General features: G+C 41.6%; 2 protein-coding genes across 6 annotated transcripts in view; one reads left to right on the top strand and one right to left on the bottom strand.

Annotated features, from left to right (window-relative positions):
- Nucleotides 1-1,266: 1,266 nt before the first annotated feature.
- Nucleotides 1,267-12,947, top strand: GNPDA1 (glucosamine-6-phosphate deaminase 1). 3 transcript variants are annotated; one of them, XM_073355693.2, is made up of 7 exons: nucleotides 1,267-1,407; nucleotides 3,085-3,214; nucleotides 4,518-4,619; nucleotides 5,970-6,152; nucleotides 7,213-7,397; nucleotides 8,283-8,457; nucleotides 9,085-12,947. In XM_073355693.2, the coding sequence occupies exons 2-7, from the start codon at nucleotides 3,091-3,093 to the stop codon at nucleotides 9,180-9,182; spliced, it is 867 nt and encodes a 288-aa protein (XP_073211794.1). In that variant the 5' UTR covers nucleotides 1,267-1,407; nucleotides 3,085-3,090; the 3' UTR covers nucleotides 9,183-12,947. The 3 variants fall into 3 exon arrangements, with proteins under 3 accessions (XP_073211794.1, XP_073211795.1, XP_073211793.1); XM_073355694.2 differs by lacking the exon at nucleotides 1,267-1,407 and adding an exon at nucleotides 1,425-2,779; XM_073355692.2 differs by lacking the exon at nucleotides 1,267-1,407 and having other exon boundaries at nucleotides 1,425-3,214.
- Nucleotides 11,346-17,794, bottom strand: part of RNF14 (ring finger protein 14) — a 19,682-nt gene continuing 13,233 nt past the window's right edge. For 2 of the 3 annotated variants that reach the window (XM_073355689.1, XM_073355690.1), the window contains exons 7-9: nucleotides 17,332-17,504; nucleotides 15,713-15,843; nucleotides 11,346-13,856 (exon numbers count right to left, since the gene is read on the bottom strand). In XM_073355689.1, coding sequence (XP_073211790.1) covers nucleotides 13,799-13,856; nucleotides 15,713-15,843; nucleotides 17,332-17,504 — 362 coding nt within the window. In that variant the 3' untranslated portion in view covers nucleotides 11,346-13,798. Of the gene's footprint in view, nucleotides 13,876-15,712; nucleotides 15,844-17,331; nucleotides 17,505-17,794 lie in introns of all 3 variants that reach the window. The other variant, XM_073355691.1, reaches the window with a different exon arrangement.

Raw genomic sequence — 17,794 nt, 5'->3', positions numbered from 1 at the left:
TGGTTCCTAACCTTGTTAGCTTTTTTGATTGCTGCTGCACATTGAGCAGATGTTTTCAGACAACTATCCACAATGACCCCAAGATTTCTTTCTTGAGTGGTAACAGCTAATTTAGACCCCATTATTTTGTATGTATCGTTGAGATTGTTTTCCAAAATGCATTACTTTGCATTTCTCAGCTTTGAATTTCATCTGCCATTTTGTTATCCAGTATAGGAGCAGTGGAAGCACTCTAAAAGTGGGGGGAACACAGGTGCTGGAATCGTTCCCCCGCCCCTTCTCCCCAAACCCCAGCAGTGCCCATTCCTCCAAGGCCCTGCCCTCACACTGCCCCTTCCGTCCGAAGCCCCCACCCTTGCACCACCCCTTGCCCAAGACTCCACTCCTGCACTGTCTCTTCCCCCTCAAGACCCATCCTCACACCACTCTTCCCCTGAGATCCCACTGCTGCGCTGCCTCAATCCCCAAGACCCCACCCCCGCTTGTTCCTCTCCGCCCCCTCCCCGCTCACCCTTAAAGCCAGTAAAAAGTGGGAGGGCATACCTCTCCCACTTTTAAAAGTGGGAGTGGCCATGGTCCCCTGATCCCCCATTCCGGAGCCTTTGGCCCAGTCACCCAGTTTTGTGAATCCCTTTGTAATTTCACAGTCTGCTTTGTACTTAAATATTTTAAGTAATTTTATATCCTCTGCAAACGTTGCCACCTCACTGTTTATCCCTTTTCCCCGCTTATTTATGAGTATGTTGAACAGCATTGGTCCCACTACAGCTCGCTGGGGGACACTCCTAGTTACCTCTCTCCTTTCTGAAACCTATTCTTTCCTACCTGGGGTTCCCTATTTTTTAATCCATTACTGATTCATGAGAGAACCTTCCGCTCTTGTCTAATCCCCTAACAGCTTGCTTTGCACAAGAGCCTTTGGTGACGGACCTTGTCAAAAGATTTCTGGAAGCTCAAGTACACTATAGTCCCTGGATCACCCTGGTCCACCCCCCCTCAAAGAATTCCAATAAATTCTGTCCAGAGATTGTTGTTTTGGCTACTTTAAAATGAAGCGTTAAAAAGGCAGCTGCTGGTTAATAAATACGGCATTTCAGGAGCTGCAGTGAAGCAAACCAGGACTGTGTGGCCCAAACACAAAGCTCACAAGGGAGCCTCCAGGGGAAACCGGCTTTGGAAGCGAAGCGTGAGCAGCCCTCGGGCTATTGCAGGAGCCCTCCAACGCCCGCACGCATCTGGCCGGCCGGAGCAGGGGAAGTGCTCGGCTGGGGGAGGACGCCTGGAGCCCACGCTGCTGAGTCAGCTCCTCCAACATGACCCGCCCCCAGTCATATGACGAGGGGCCGCGGCTTGGGGAGAAGCTGAGTGGGGGGCGCGCGCAGCAGGGTGTGGCGCGCGCCTGGGCAGGTAAGTCAGCCGCGGCGGCAGCGCTCCGGCTGTGCGCTTCCCGCTGAGGGGCTGCGGTGGAGCTATAGGAGGCGCTAGAGCGCGCGGCGCGGCTGCGGCTGGGGGGCTGCGCCGGGGCCCCGCGGGGAGGGCAAGGGCAAGGGCAGGGGCAGGGGCAGGGGCAGGAGTTCGAGCCCCAGCCCCAGCCGCTCCCTCGGGATTAAAATGGCGCCTGCGGGAACGCGGATAGCTTCGGTTTGTTGGAAGGGCTTTAAATCTACGGGGGCCACACAGCAAGTGTGAAAAATCAGAAGAGGGGGTGGGGAGTAATAGGCTTCTATATAAGAAAAGGCCTCAAATATCAGGACTGTCCCTGTAAAATCAGGGCATCTGGTCAACCTATTTAAATCCCTGCTCCCACCTGCCCCCCCCCCCCCCCCGGTGAAGGCTAATGCCTCTGTCCAGGAGCGGGGCCACTTCCTGTTGTTCCCTGTGTAGGGGTGACACTGTAAGGTCCCCCACATGCTAGGCTGGCTGCGTGATCTGGGCCTATGCTCCCAGAGGGAAGGTAGGGGACCAAGCTGACCTCTTCCCAGAATACTCTCTGGGGTGACCTCTCTTTCGTGGGCTTTGTTCTTTATCTGGGGTTAACTAGTGCCCATGATCCTGAGCTAAACCCAGGGGGGAACAGCCACCCACCCACCCTGTGTTTAGTTTTATTGTCAGGTAAGTTAGGCCGGGTCACCTGCAGGCAGCGGGTTGCCTTCTGCTTAGCCCTCACTTTCCTGGGAAGAGGGATTACCTTACAAACAGCTTCCCAAGTCTTCAGACTGGGGGTGGGTTCAAAGGGAAACCACGTTCCCTGTGTCTTACTACACCAGAGTGCCAAGATGCCAGCTTCCTTTTAACTTGGGATCGTATCCTCTCCTGCCGGCATGTGGAGCGGGAATTGGGATCTAGTGGAACCAGGCCTGAAAAGAAGCCAGGGAGTGCTGCTTCCATAGCATTGTTTGCCTTCCTCTCCATCCCCACTGGCTGATCTATTTTTATAGGATTTGGGGTGGAGAAGAGACAGGGTCCAGTGGAGGAAGCTGTGTACCCCTCAAAACGCAATCTACTAGGGTAAACTAATTGCTGATCTGGTCAATGTTAACTTGCCCCTTTCTTTCCCTTTGTAAGTGGTAACCCTATTTGGGCAAGTTCTGGGGCACTGGCTTGCAGAGAATCCCTTGTAGGATGGCTTCTGTCAAGCTATACCACCAAGAATCAGAGACAGCTGGGAAGAAGAGTCAGCGTGAAGGCATAATTTAAGGAGGGGTATCCTTAGGAACCTACATCCAGTTTCTTCCAGATCCAAAATGCCACACCATTTCAAGAATCGTCTGGATGCTCAGTAAACCCAAGTTCTTTTCCTACCCCTGTATGGGAATAATTTGCCTAGGGAGCAATCTAACCCATAGTAGTGGTTAATTCTTCTCGGTAGTATCTCCTATTGACTAACGGTGTTCCTTTCACAGGGCCAGAGTAACTTGGTTATTGTTTCATGAATGCACTCCAATATTGTATGCACCTCTTGCTGTGAGAGGTGGAGGGAGACTATAACTGTACAGAAAAATTAGTAACGATAAAGTTCCCAATATTTATTTCAATGTAGAAAGTGAACTCCTTTGTTTAAGTTTCTTTATTTTAAATGTGCAGGAGACAATGAAACTCATCATTCTTGAGAACTATGCGCAAGCCAGTGAGTGGGCTGCAAAATATATTAGGAATCGAATTATCCAGTTTAACCCTGGCCTGGACAAATACTTCACTCTTGGACTTCCCACAGGTAAGATTTGAAAGAGGATTAATTAAAATGCTGATGGTACCTTCTGTTTATGCAACTGCAAAGCATCCTATTTCACCAGTTGGAGCATTTAAGTGACAGAATGTTCCCCTATGTGAAGGGACTGTCTCCTTATGCAACATATAGATGGATGGTTCTGTTGTTATTTGGGGAGCAACAGTCTATATAATTTACTTAGCTTATGAAACCTTTCTTTGTTTTTAAAGTAAATAAATTGTATAGAGTGGTGCCTCCCAAATAACAATAATATAGACGCTGATGCATTGCATGATGAAATACCTCTTCACATAAGTGGAATAGTCAGTGGTGCTTTGGAGAACTATGCGCTTCCCCAGTGTGTAAAATAGAGACAGCATTCATCTACTTCCAAGATTAGACCCTTACTACTTGAATTAAAAGAGAAATCTCCAATATTAGCTATACTGGGCTCACACACAGTTGAGCAGTTCTGATTCTGTCCAATTGAGGGTAGGATTGCACACACTCAGCCGGATTATTACAACTGGGCAGAATTGGAGCTGCTCAACTGTGTGTCATAGCCCCTGTATGGCTAATCATAGAGATTCTCCTTTAGTTCAGGTAGTAAGGGTCTGTAATCTTGGAGCAACAGAAGCTGGACTCTATACTCTTGAAACTGAAAGTTGACATAGATTTGTTTTCCATATAACTTTTTTTATGTTAGGGTTGTGATCCAACCACATTCTTGTTTTTGGAGAGGCAGCATCAGAACTACAACCCACTGGGCTGCCCCTCCCACCACACCATGTAGGAACTAGTTTGGTCTCACGCAGGCTACTTCTGTGATGTCTTGGTAAAACCATTGTTTGGTACATCTGGCTGCTTTTATTTTTGTTTTATAACATTTAGTGCTAAACATCTTCAAAGCAACTGTGTTTAGACACTGCCTGTCTCAAACCCCTGCTTTGTAAGGTAGATGAATGCTATCTCTATTTTACATGTAGGGAAGCTGAGGTCCAAAGAGACAATGTGATAGTGGTTGTGTTATTTTCTATACTTAATAATTTTCTGTCTCCCAGTCATTAGTGAGGTTCTGCTCTGAGTAGGATTTTGAGCAGAGGGCACCAGTACTGAATTTGCTGAGATGGCTTTCTGTGTGTGTGAGCCAATATTTTGTAATTAAATAGTTCAGTCTTTCAGTAACATAAACACTTTGAATAATTGAATTAATGATCCATAGCACTTACACAGCTCAGTGTTTCACAGTGTTGTGCATACACTAATTCCACAAACTATTTTGATTCTTTCCCCCCTGTATCTCTCTTAGGAAGCACTCCTTTAGGATGTTACAAAAAGCTGATTGAGTATTACAAGAATGGAGACTTGTCCTTCAAATATGTGAAAACCTTTAATATGGATGAATATGTAGGTGAGTCATCTTATTTCATGAAATGTGGTAAGGACCCAACCAAGCTTTTTTTTTTTTTTTTTTGGCCCCAAATTTTATTTATTCTGGTGAATAAAATCAAATGAAATCAGTCATTTATGTTAATTCAAAATAAATCACTTTGGGTAGAACCCAATGTAAAATGATCCCAAAACCAGATGGGGAGGAGAGAGAGGAGTTCAGAATGCTGTGTAATACAAATTAACGAACTCCAATTAGAGAGATCACGTTAGCTATAACTCTTAAAAGCTGAGTGATATACTACCCGAGTATATCATTAAAGAAGTCCCATGGAAGATGCTGTTAGTAGATTGTATGCAACAACTTTGAATTTCCCATTTTAGCCCAGCTTTCTTCTGACCAGGGAAACTGCTGCTACTTCTGCTACTTGGCTGGTTTGGAGGGATTGCTGCAGCCCTATCTGTAATTAATAATGAAGACAGGCAGTGCTCCAGCAAGACTGCACTTCAGATTTATTGATATGTGGTCCTATTATGTTAGATTAGGATAGGATTGCCTTGTTTGTGAAGTTGTGATGTAATCTCTTCTCTGAGCTGGTTCAGAGAGAAAAGTGAACAAATCCTCTGGTTATCAAGGTACCAAACATACGTGCTAAATATGTATGTTAGTTTACTCTTTGGCCCTAATGCTATTGCAGCCTCTTCCTGATTTGAGTGGACAGATTTTTTTTTTTTTTTTTTTCTGTGAATAGTCAGAGAGCTTAGGTTAGGGTTAGACAGTCTATAAAGGATGACTCTGTAACAATTAGAGAGTTCTTGGAAGAATTCCCTGATTTGTAATCAGACTAAAATTGCTTCTCTGGTTTTGAGATCATGTTAACAAGCTTGGACGAACAATAATTCTGCAGAATGTTGTGAAGACAAGAAAAATTAGACCTGCTGTGTATCTGCTCTTTTGGAGAACCTGCTGCATAATATTAATGCACCGTATCCATATAACTAGGATGATCTGCCTCTCCCTAATGTGACTATTTTTTAAACTCATGGAAGTTAAGGAAGCCCAGCTTGAAGCGAAGATGGGGATAATGGGATTGATTTGTAATCAAAACCCCTGATGTCTATGCAAATGTATGTACAAGTTTTTATATAGGTTATTGTAGCCCTCTCTCTTGCCCCCACTTGTCATTTTAGGCCCCAGTCCTGAAAGCTGTAGCAAACAGGGTGTGAAAGTCAATGGGGCCTTGAATTGTAAGCTATTTGAAGCAGGGATTGTCTTTGTACAATGTCCAGCACAATGGGTCTGGGTCCTGAAGGGTCTGCAGGTGTAACTGTGTAATATAAACATGAAATAATAAATGTTCCTGGTTAACAGGTCTCCCAAGGGATCACCTGGAAAGTTATCACTCCTTCATGTGGAATAACTTTTTCAAGCACATTGACATCTCTCCAGAAAACACTCACATTCTGGATGGAAATGCAGCTGATCTACAGGCAGAGTGTGATGCTTTTGAGGGGAAAATCAAAGCAGCTGGTGGAATCGAACTCTTTGTTGGAGGTGAAAATCAGAAGGAGTAACAGACTTGGAGAGACCACAGCCTTGTTTTTGCCATAATTCTATCTAACTTGGGGGAATTCCTTTTTTTATTTTTGTTTTTTTTTGTTTAAGCCACCTATTAGATTGGCAGTCAGTCAGTAAAGCCACGTGTACATCCCGTCTCCAATTAGTGTATGCACACCTAAGTGTCACCGCTATCCATTCCCTTCTATGGCACTGATGGGGACAAATGCTATGCATAGGTGACTCGTGGTGTTTGGGCTTTTTTTCTGTCTCAATGAGATGTTCAGCTTGTTCTAGTAGCAGTTCTATCCCTGGTCAAGCCTTTCGACCATACTAGGTCCGTGGAATGTGCTTCCTGCTTAAGGAGATGGGTCTCAAAATGTGAAGTATAGACTGGCTCCAAAGTCTCAGGGTACAGGGGTGGGGGATGATGGCAGAGTGGTTCTGATCCACTTGGCTGTGGATGACATCCTTAATGAGTGCTCTTTACAAACTTAATTTTTAAAGTTCAGCCATTTTTGAGGTATATTTGGCCAGAAGAGGAAAAGAGTAACTTTTTTTCCACAGAAGTCAAATAGCTAAAGATGTTGTTCAAATTACTGATTTGTTTTCAATTGCCATTTCATCTAAGATCTAGATTTGAAAATTTCAGTCCAATCGGTGAATTCTTCAGAAAAGTATCTAGTAACAATTAGGGGGAAAGGGGTTCTTATTGCAACCTTTACAATAGCAAGTTCTACCAGGTAACTGCTGTAATCCGCTATAAAGCCTCTGGAACAGTGGTAACTTCTAATCTGATGCTTTTGGGTGCTAACATCCAAGTTACTTTAGTTATTACCTCCCAAAATGCAAAGGAACAGTGTCTCGGCTTTTCTTGACTTCAAGGGAAGCAGGAGCTTGAGCAAAGCTGCAAGTTCTTGTATAAAAGTAATGTGCTTCACCTGTTCTGTAGCTATTCTTGGGCGCCTATAGCATCCTTACAGTAAGAGTGATGTTGGCTTTGTTTCCTATGATGTATTAAGGTAGTGACATAGTTCTTAAACTGTCTTCAACACAGGTATTGGCCCAGATGGTCATATTGCCTTCAATGAGCCCGGCTCAAGTCTGGTGTCCAGAACTAGAGTGAAGACGTTGGCTATGGACACCATATTGGCTAATGCTAGATTCTTTGATGGCGACCTCTCCAAAGTCCCCACAATGGCTCTGACAGTTGGAGTAGGCACAGTCATGGATGCTAGAGAGGTTAGAATTAAAATTCAGTGACTTAATATAGTGCTCCATGGAGCATCAAAAAGTTGTCTAGTCTTCAAGAAGTGGTACTTTCTGCAGCCCAGCCCCAGGCATTACAGGGCTTCCAGAAACATAGTTTGCTCAACTAAACAAACCACCCAACTACATTCTTAGCTTTTTTTGTGGGGCTTCTTTGATTGCAAAGATCAAACTAGCCGTGATCAAATTAGACGCCCAAATTGAAATGTGGCTTATAAATGTGGAATGATGACTGAGATTTGATCCTAATAAAAGTAAAACTATACATTCAGGGAGAGGAAAAGAAGGGTTGGCTTACTAAACAGTCATATGCATTACAGCAAAATGAGCTTATTCAGGTGGCTTCCATTATGCTACTTTAACATTTTTCATGTAACTATGCAGTACAGTTGTATTTAGCGTGGGAGGCTAGGTAAGGGAGGTGTCTAGGGGATAATCTCACAAGGTAAATGTGAGAATCACTGACTTACTCAGAGGTATACCAGTAAATTGCGAGAGTCACAAGATGGTGTGTGATTGAACTTACTTTTACACCTGTAGTTCATAACTGTTAATCACCTCCTCCAGCTGTCTAAAGTGCTCTAGTCTACTCTTGCATACACACTAAAGGGAGAGCTCAAAGTAACAGGTGGGTAAGCTTTAAAATGGCCAGGCAAGCTCTAATTGTACTACCTAAAATGATACAGCCAAAGTGAACAATACCCAGTCAATGAAGTGAAACATTGCTGGGAAGGACTAAAATAGTTTTCCTCTTTAGATGACTTAATCTCCTGCTTCAAATCACACTTGGGTGTGTTCCCTTTAAATGTACATCACAAAACCTAAGTGGTGTTCCTGTCTTTTTTTAATTAAATTCAGGTTATGATTCTAATCACAGGAGCCCATAAAGCATTTGCTTTGTACAAAGCCATTGAGGAAGGGGTGAACCACATGTGGACAGTGTCTGCCTTTCAGCAGCATCCCAGCACTGTCTTTGTGTGTGATGAGGATGCCACCCTAGAACTCAAAGTTAAAACAGTGAAATACTTTAAAGGTAAGTATTTGGCCACATCAGGCCACTTTTTCAATTCGCTTTTCTATATTTTAAGTGACACCATTTAATTTAGTAAATCTTTCCTGTCAGAAAAATTGTGTTTTGGAGGAAGTGCTGCCAATTAACTCTCAACCCTAAAGTTTTCTTTAAAAAAAACAAAGAATACAACATCTCCACTGACTAGAAATCTATTCAGGGTAAATGTAAATGTTGTTTGTTTAAATGTTCCACTATAGTGTTATGAACCCTGTGTTGAGTTAGTAACTCAAAACTAGGAACTACTACTGCTTAGAGGCCATAAATGAAATGCATGAGGCTAGCTTAATTCTCCAAGCTGAGTGAAGTAAGTCCCTCTTTCTGTGCATAATAGAATGTAAACTAGATTTAAAAAATTGTTAGTCTGTAGTGGTAAATGACTAAGGATTATTTAAAATTATGCTGACAGTCCCTCTAATATCAAGCTTAAAGCAATGGGGTGAAAAATACTGACTTTAAGGTTGTGTGGGAAGGGGGACATGTATGGATATTAGTTTATTATGAGTGGCTGTAACTTAATTAAAAGCAGAAGTCCTCTCTTCATTGCACTTACTACCCATACTTAGTCTTTCCTTTTCCCCCTTACACCAGGTTTAATGCTTGTTCATAACAAGCTTGTGGAACCCTTATACAGTATGAAGGAAACAGAAGCAGAAAGAAGACAGGCTAAGAAGCCGTACAGTGACTAGTTTCTTCGGGGCTGGTATGGTGCTAAGCAGGCTCTTCTCTTGGAAACCAGCCCTGGAGAGGAGGAATCCCTACACATTCTTCTTGTATCTGTTCATAAATTAGCAGAGATGTGCTCATTATTTCCATCTTTTAAAAGAGATGAATGAGTACATTGAGCTTAATAAATTAGATGAGGATATACTGTGTTCTAGCAACCTCAAACACTACTCATTCTAGCAGTGAAGCCAATTGAAATGAGGTGTGTAATCTATAAAGCAAGTAAATGAGAACAAGAAACGAATATCCCTGAACTCAAAGGTGAGGATATGAAAGGAGTAAAATCGAATGGGTAAATTGTAAAATGTATTACAGTTGAAGGACACACATAGGTCCCCCCTGCCCCACTGCACTTAATCTCAACTGCACTAGCATCATGACATTGAAGTACTAGCACTAACTAGAGTTAGCCATTAAATAAACTTCCTCAAAGCTCCCCTACATTAATTTGTACTATTAGTTTGGGGCTTTCTTGAGGAGATGCTATTAACTTCAGTGTTTATTGATGTATATACCCTTCTACTAAAGCCCTGATCCTGTGATGTGCTACACACCCTCCACTTCAGCAAAATCACAAACCCTGGCTCTTTAGTGTTCTCAGCTTAATAAAATTGCTACCACCAAATGGTTAAACAGCAATTGTGCCTTCTCCATCTGTGTAACTCTGGCTACTATTTCACTTCATGGTCAGATTTCTATAAATCCAAACATGGTGAATGCCACTGTACATCAAGACTAAGGTGCTGTCATTGGACTATAGCAGCCAAGTCTACATATTTGTGTGGATTTGCCATTCCCCCCCTTCCCCACCAATGCCATTAAGTGTTCTGTTGGTTGTAGCAGTGTAGGGCTGATTGCCTTCACTCAAATCTTCTAGACAGTTCACCTCTTGCCTTTCCTCATAGGTCACAGTAGTACATGCAGAGACCTCTCATAATTCAGCTGTTCATGAACATAGCCCATATATTTAACCACCTAAATCCACTTTATGATGAATGAAACCCTCTACTGCTATAGACCATGCTACTTTCAAAACTATGTTGGTTTTACCCTTATTAATACCAAACGGGCTTACATCAAACTACTGAAGTGTAAGTCACTGGTGCTGTTTTTTAGGTGGGGGATATGTATTTGTTTACATGGAAATCCTACAAACTCTTCATAATGTAACTTTCTACATTAAATGCAGTATTTTTTATCCAAATAAACTGAGTCATGTTGCCTGTCTTTACCTATTAACTCTCAAAGTTCTAGTAGGAATTAGAACATTGTGCAAGGCCAGACAGGAATAATTGTAGTGGAAAGAGATGCTGGCATGCCAGAAATATCGTTAGCTGGGTAAGACTTGATGGTAAGGATTGTCACCACCCGCTGAAAAGGGCTTCTGTGGAAAGAGGGAGATGGAAGCAGACCTAGAAGTAAAAACTTCAAGAGTAGCTAAGTGACTTAGGACTTAGTGGATGTCCATAGGACTTCAGTGCTCTTGAAAAGTTTTACTCTAAATACTTAACTTTTTTAAATGAACTGAGACAAAACAACCAGAATACATTGCTCACCATGTGGTAGAACCTAAAAGATGATGCAAATCTTGGCTTTCTATAAATTTGGTCTATTACCACCTCTGGATTTAAAAAGCAACTTGTAAAAATAAGTAGAAAAGCATGTTTACTCAATTCCAGAGCCACCACCAAGCTGGTTTCCATTGTTGCAAGAATTTTGCCTTCATCCTAAATTGGTGTGAAATTGCACCAGAAAAACTGGAGGCCCATTTTTAAAGCAGGCCATATACAGTAAATATATATGCTCCTGCTATAAAAGTTTATAGAGCTGCTGCAGAAAAATTAAGTATTTTGCTTGAACCATAACTTGGGCCCTCTAACAGCTATGGGTAAGATACTGTTGAAGAGCTAGAACTACTCCAGCTTCCATAACTTGTCAATCTTTACAGGCATACCCAAGGCCAAAACTTGTCTCTTACCAGTCTGATTGTCAAAGACTGTACCATATACTAAGGTACAGAGATCACAAATTGTCCACAGAAGGAAATGGAAAGTTAATGTCAAGGATGTGAAATCAGCAGCAAAAGCACTCAGCCTAGATGAAAGTTCTACAGTTAAGAGCAAATCTAAATTTTTAAACAACATTTATTTATCTCCATCTTACATTCATTCGTGGTAATATAGATTTACATCCTTTTTACAAAGCTGAAGGAACCGGGCTCTTTTGAACCATTAAAACACTATTTTAAAGGATAAAAACTTACCAGCCTTTTTACTGCATAACATCTCATGGCTATTTCCGCAAATAATGCTTTGCAAAGCTAACACAGATTGAGAGAGATTAGGAGGTAGACACTTTATCCAGTCGGTATGCATAATCCTTCCCTGCAAATACTTGGTATGCATTAGGATGAGTTTTTAAAAACTGTTTTGAATTATAAACAAGGACATTCCAGAAATAGTGCTTAAATAGGAAACTTCTACCTGAATTAACTTTACAGTTTGAATTCTTGGTCATTGTATTTAAACAGTTATCAGAACAAAAGAATACAGAGCTAGCAAACAGTCTACCCAAACACAATATTTTAGAAGGAAAACCCTGTAGTGTGGGTTTAGTTTTTTGTGAACAGGTGAAAATCTAGGAAATCCTATCCTAACACTTTGCATGATATGCACCAGGGCTAGGCACTACCAATTAATGTACATGATTACTACAAACAGCTAAACTAGTTTACCAGCTGAAGCGATCATCACAGTTGTTACCTAGAAGCAGATTATTATTATATCCCATAGAGTGACTTTCTATGTCCTGATATGCATCCCATAATGGACACAACTGTGAAGACAATTGAGTTTACTTTTAAAAAGTGAAGTTAGAGCATGTGAAAGGTGCTGGAATTCAAATTAAACAATCCACACACAGGAGTGGGCAAGCTTCCCCTACCCACCTCAACCAAGATTAAGGTGGACCAGTTCTAGGCAAGGGGAATCTCTCTCCATGTGTATCCTATCTTTGATCTCTCAAGCTACCAAGCATGATAGTGAGTTGTGTAATGAATCTTTGTCCCTTCCAGAAATGGACTAAAACCATTTAGTGTCTATTGCAGGAAGGCTCATTAAATGTAGCATAACAACTTCTCCCCTCCCTCAGAGACTGAGCCAGTTGCTTTCATAGCATTTCCTGTTAGCAATTCAGCTAAACAGACATCTGAGTAAAGATTTATTTACTAACAACCAAAGCTGCATATGAAGACTTGACCTTGACTCTCTGTATCATTACCTAGTTGCTGAGCCATTCAGGCCCTGCTGTCTTATTTTGAACAAAGTATACTTCTCATTAAAAGAAAATCAAAGCAACTGTTTTCTAGCCCATTTTACAGATGAAAAGGATTTCTAAAAATGTAATCCAAGCACTGTTCTCATATTTGAGACTGCTTGTAAAACTACAGGGTAGGGAGATTTGTTTTTCCAATAACTTATTATTTAGAAGTATAATGACAGCATGAATGAGTGAGCTAGTTCAGTTGGAGGGCCATACATTAGTCCCAGCCATTTATCTAGACTAGAGGTCTTTGGCCAAAGGACATCATTTCACAAAAATTTTTAACAACTAGAAACTGGGAAGGAAAAACATGCAGTTAAGGGATTTAAGTCAGTTCAGTGTCTGAGGTCGCTTTTCTTTTATTTAAGCACCTCATTAATATTTGAGTCAAGAAACACTGCACAGAATTTCACAGATTGGGCATACAGACTGTTTTAATATCCATCATTATGAAAATAATCACCAGACCATATAAATTCCTTCCCTGTTAAGATATGATAGCAACATGGAAATTAAATTACTGAAACTGAATAAAAATATATGATAGGAAATGTTTGTCAGTAACTTTCTACACGGGACCCAGGCATTAGATCCACTGGGGGGAGAAGAGGGAGGAAGAGACGGAATGGGGTGCAAAAATTCTGCAGTTTATAAACCTCTACCACCCCAGGGAAGTGTGTCAGTGCTCGAGCAGGGAGCCACCACAGAAAAATCAGTTTGGATCCAGATCAGGAAATGCTATGAAAGCAACTGGCTCAGTCTCTGAGGGAGGGGAGAAGTTATTATGCTACATTTAATGAGCCTTCCTGCAATAGACACAAGCAGCTTCACCAAAGAGCTCCGGGGAGAGCACATCTAGCCCACCTCAGCAATAGGAAAGATTACTGCAAAGTATGCAGGATGGAATCCAGAGATCCTTGCCAGGCCCAATTTCCTGGAGAAATTCCCAAACAGAGATTTCTAGGATACGTTTCAGAAAAAGGGGCACATTATGGTATTTAGAGTTTTCTCGACTATTTTTTAAGCCTTTGGATGACAGTTTGTTCACCCTATTTAGCACTGGACATGTACGTAAGGGACTTAAACAACCAGAAGAGGAGGAAAATAGGCTCTTCTGTTTGTGGCGATAGCATCCAAATGGTTGTGTAAGCAGCCTGCAGTGTGAAGTGTTACCACTCTTATATGAAAGCAACAAACTTGACATAAGCGGAAAAGATTCATTTCTGGTTTCTTCAGCTTTAGGTGATGCAGAACATAACTAGTCTTCATCTTCAGCAGCCCAGAAGTCACCATCAACATTCACAGCTTGAAACAACCTGTCATACAGGCAAGAATCTGTATTAGGAATCAGAGAAGATCAACTTGAATTTGAAACTATGCTTTGAACTTTCCAGCTTCTTTATTTTTGTCATTTCATTGAAATGCATGTATTGCAACAGCCAAAGTTGAGTCAACTAAAATATTTTGCATTTCTATACTAACAACAGTGCCTAGTACAATGGTGTCCTGGTCCATGACAAGGGCTCCTAGGCACTATGGTAATACAAATAAATGATAATGATAATTAAGCCTCTAAAGACTCCTGAGAGTATTATTATTAATCATTTTTATTATGGTCGTGCCTAAGACCAAACTGGAATAGAGAGCCCCAGCATGCTAGGCACTGTCCACACACAGTAGTAGAGTGTACCTTGTCCTGAAGAGTTTACAATCTAAGTAGACAAGGATAAGCAAATGGGGTGTAACACACAAGCAGAGTGAAAAATGTGATGCAGCAAAAACATCAAATTAGTTAAATGATTAATTTATTTTTGGGGGTGTGGGTTTAAGTTAGGAGGGAATAAGCTAAATGGAAAGAAAAGAGAACGCAGATGGAACATTTAAGGGAAGGCGGGTAAGAGGGGTGGGGCACGGAAGGGGAGAAGGGCAGTTGTGGAATGAAACTGAGGAAAGGAGAAAAGACCGGGGGGAGGATCGGCGAAGAGGGAGGGTTGGAGCAAACAGCCCATCAGCATAGGCCAGAAAGTCCAATCATGACCCATCCTCTGAACATAGATCCTTTCCCCCTTTTACAAGCAGGCAAACTGAGGCACAGAAAGTAGCTGAATTTTGCTACTGACTCATTTATTTGAGGACAAGGAATAGAACTCAAGTCCTGATTCCTATTCCCTCCCACTGAAGCATCAATACAATGTCTAATATAAAAGACTCAACGTCCCAGTGCTAATCTTTAAGGCCCTCAATGGTTGGACGCCTGGCTACGATAAGACACTGGTTTCCTTTGCTAAAACCTTCTGTGCTCAAAGGTTTTGTTAAGGCTGATGAAGCCCAGAGATAAATATTCAGGACCCAAAGTTCATTGTGCCTTCTACAGCCAACGCCCTGTTGTTGGGAAGTTCCTACCACCAGAGGTAAGGAAGAGTCCAAATCTTGTTGCCTTTACAGCATAATGCATGACACTCCTCTTTGCACAGCATTTACTTCAAAAATGGCTGCACATGACCAGCAACATTTCATCTTGAGATAAATATAACTGAACATATCCTCTTAAAAAGCAGAAGAATGGAGGGGTGAAAAATGTTGTCTTAGTATTAATTTGATATGACACCTACATACCACAGTGAGGGGCACATTATACATGCACAGAAATATTTGGGAATGGAATATATTTGGAAAGAATTCTTCGATCCTGCTTGATTAGCAAAACATTCCAAGACACAGAATACAAGTCAGTGAACCAAGCTTTCACACTATTACACCTCTCTCATCCACTTCCCCTACCATCTACCCAAGTAGCAATGATCTCCTCTATTCTTCTACACAATCCCAATGCTGATGGTGTTAACCTCCAGTTCTGCAGTTCCTAAGATTTAGAGCTGCCTTCCTAAGTATTTTTACCAGACTCATCACTGTGATCTCTCACCACCTATACATGAAAATGAACAGTTCCAACAGGGGGCAAAAAAATCCCTGAGAGGCATACGATATTTCAAATCATATCTGAAAACATTTTATTCCTTTGCCTATACCTCAAAATTTCTCTCATTTTTATTTTAACTTTGTAACTACCTATATAATTAAGTGAAAAAATAATTCTGGGAGGGCTTGCAAGAAAAATGCTGTACATATGGAGCTTGTATTGTGTTTGAGGGCATATATCGTGACTACGTACCGGTTAAAGCATGGGGAGGATGTATCATTGAAGTGCTTATATGGGTTCACCCTAGACAGAGAACCCATACAAAGCCAGCAGAAGTGCTGGCTGCAGCCAGTGCATGTCATCTTGTTACAACCATCTAGTTTCTGGTGGGGGAAGAAACAGGGAATAGCAGTAAGAATCAACCATACCTCATGTCACTTCTAAGCCTTCAAACCTGCCTTTGTGCAATATCAGCAATCGCTATGCGACAAACGATAGAAATGTGTATTTTCAAAAATGGAACATCTGTACAGTATTTTACTATGTCACACCATCTTTGACAGACTGCTAAAATTTTAACTATAAAAGTTTTTTTCTAGATTGTTTACCCACTGTATGAACAAACAAACAATTTTATTCAAAAGAAATAACTTTTCATCACCAGTTCTCTCATTCAACAATAAGGTCACCCCAAAATAAGTCACCAGCAGGGTCTGAGCTCTGGATCTTCCGATCCCCAGCACAAACCTCTACCTACTTGAACTATAGGAGTAATTATCCTCCATGTGGACTAGCCACTAAAGGGGGGAACCTAAATTACCTAAGACAATTTTGCCAGACTGTTAACCAGCTATTTGTTAAGACAGCAGTAGAATATTAGATCAGGATTCCTGGGTTCTATCTCTGGCTCTGGAAAGGGACTGGCATGTACTGGTTAGATAGGATAATCAAAATACATAGTTTTGGCACATTCAGCCTCAAAGGCAGTGTTGCAAAGTGGCTAAAACTTGATTCTGCTATATTACAGACCTCTGTTTTCTTCCCAATTCTCCTTGAAGTGACTTTGGATAATCTGTTAATTTATCTGCACAATGGGAGATTGATACTTGACTGCCTTCTAGGGCTGGGATATGAGGCCATGGTCAGTAATAAAGTCCGAAATGGACTGAAATACTAACAGCAATCAGTAGAGGTGAGGTTTGAAATTATGGTCTTTTGGCTCCCAGCTCAGTACACTTTTGCCTAGTTTACAGAATATTTGGTGGCAGGAGAATCTCCCTGAGAAACACTGCCTGGTACAGGCAGCCGGATTTAACCAAAATGCAGAATGGACCATAAAATCTAGTATCCTTGTGAGGTCTGAGGTGTGTCCTCACTTCAACCTGGTTTCAGGAGATGTGTATCCAGAGGAGAAGTTTCCTCCTACTGTAATGCCAACTGCTTTTGCTAGCTGCAGAAGTGAGGACAAGCTTTACTGCAAGTGTAAGTCTACAATATTGGTGAATGTCATTCCCCGTTTATGAACTAGTAGCCTGTGTTACAGAAGCTTTATCTGGCTGCATTAGTAAACACACTGGAAACCTCACTTTTTCCTGAACTGTTTGCTGGCAACCTATTTCCCCAGCACCTGGGGAACTACTGATGAATACCTTTAAAAATTGAAAATACCTATTTTTTTATTAAATGTAATGCTCAAAAGAAAGACTAGAGTAGCCAGTAGTAGGGATGAGGCACAAATGGAATCATATGGACCCTACAAATGAAAGTCCTAATTCCCTGGCATTGGTCCCCATAGTGAATCACATTAGTAACATCGGACAGTAACAATTAAGAATAAATGTGATTCTCCAAGTTTAGCCCAATAAACTCACCTCTATAGGAGTGCCACAACAAGGGCAGGCCTTTGAGTTCTTTTCTAGCCATTCTCTACTTTCCATCTCCTCAAGGGCTTTCTGAATCACTCTTTTGCCATAGCGCTGCTCCAAAAATATTTTAGTGGCCTCATCTGCTTCTTGGTACTCATTACGCAAATCCATTAGCTTTTCTAAGGAGTGAAATAAAGACAGAAGAACACATTAGCCTTACATACCGCACTGCATATGGAAGTCACACACTTAGCTAAAACGATGAGCCAAACTCATTGTAAACATGATCCAGGAGATTCCAAAGATTGCAAGGGACAAGAGGATTCCAAAAACCCTGCTAGGAGAATGAGGCAGCAACAGCCACCCAGAAGTTCCACCCAGCTGCTGACACTAGTATAATCTACTACCTCTCAGCTGTGGAAACTCCAGGACCAACAAAACAAAACACATCAGGGACAAACACTTTATA

Source organism: Lepidochelys kempii, chromosome 8, assembly GCF_965140285.1.
Source record: "Lepidochelys kempii isolate rLepKem1 chromosome 8, rLepKem1.hap1, whole genome shotgun sequence".
Classification (NCBI taxonomy): Eukaryota; Metazoa; Chordata; order Testudines; family Cheloniidae; genus Lepidochelys; species Lepidochelys kempii.
The sequence above is the reverse complement of the archived record's forward strand: the minus strand, read 5'-3'. Positions and strand labels throughout refer to the sequence as shown.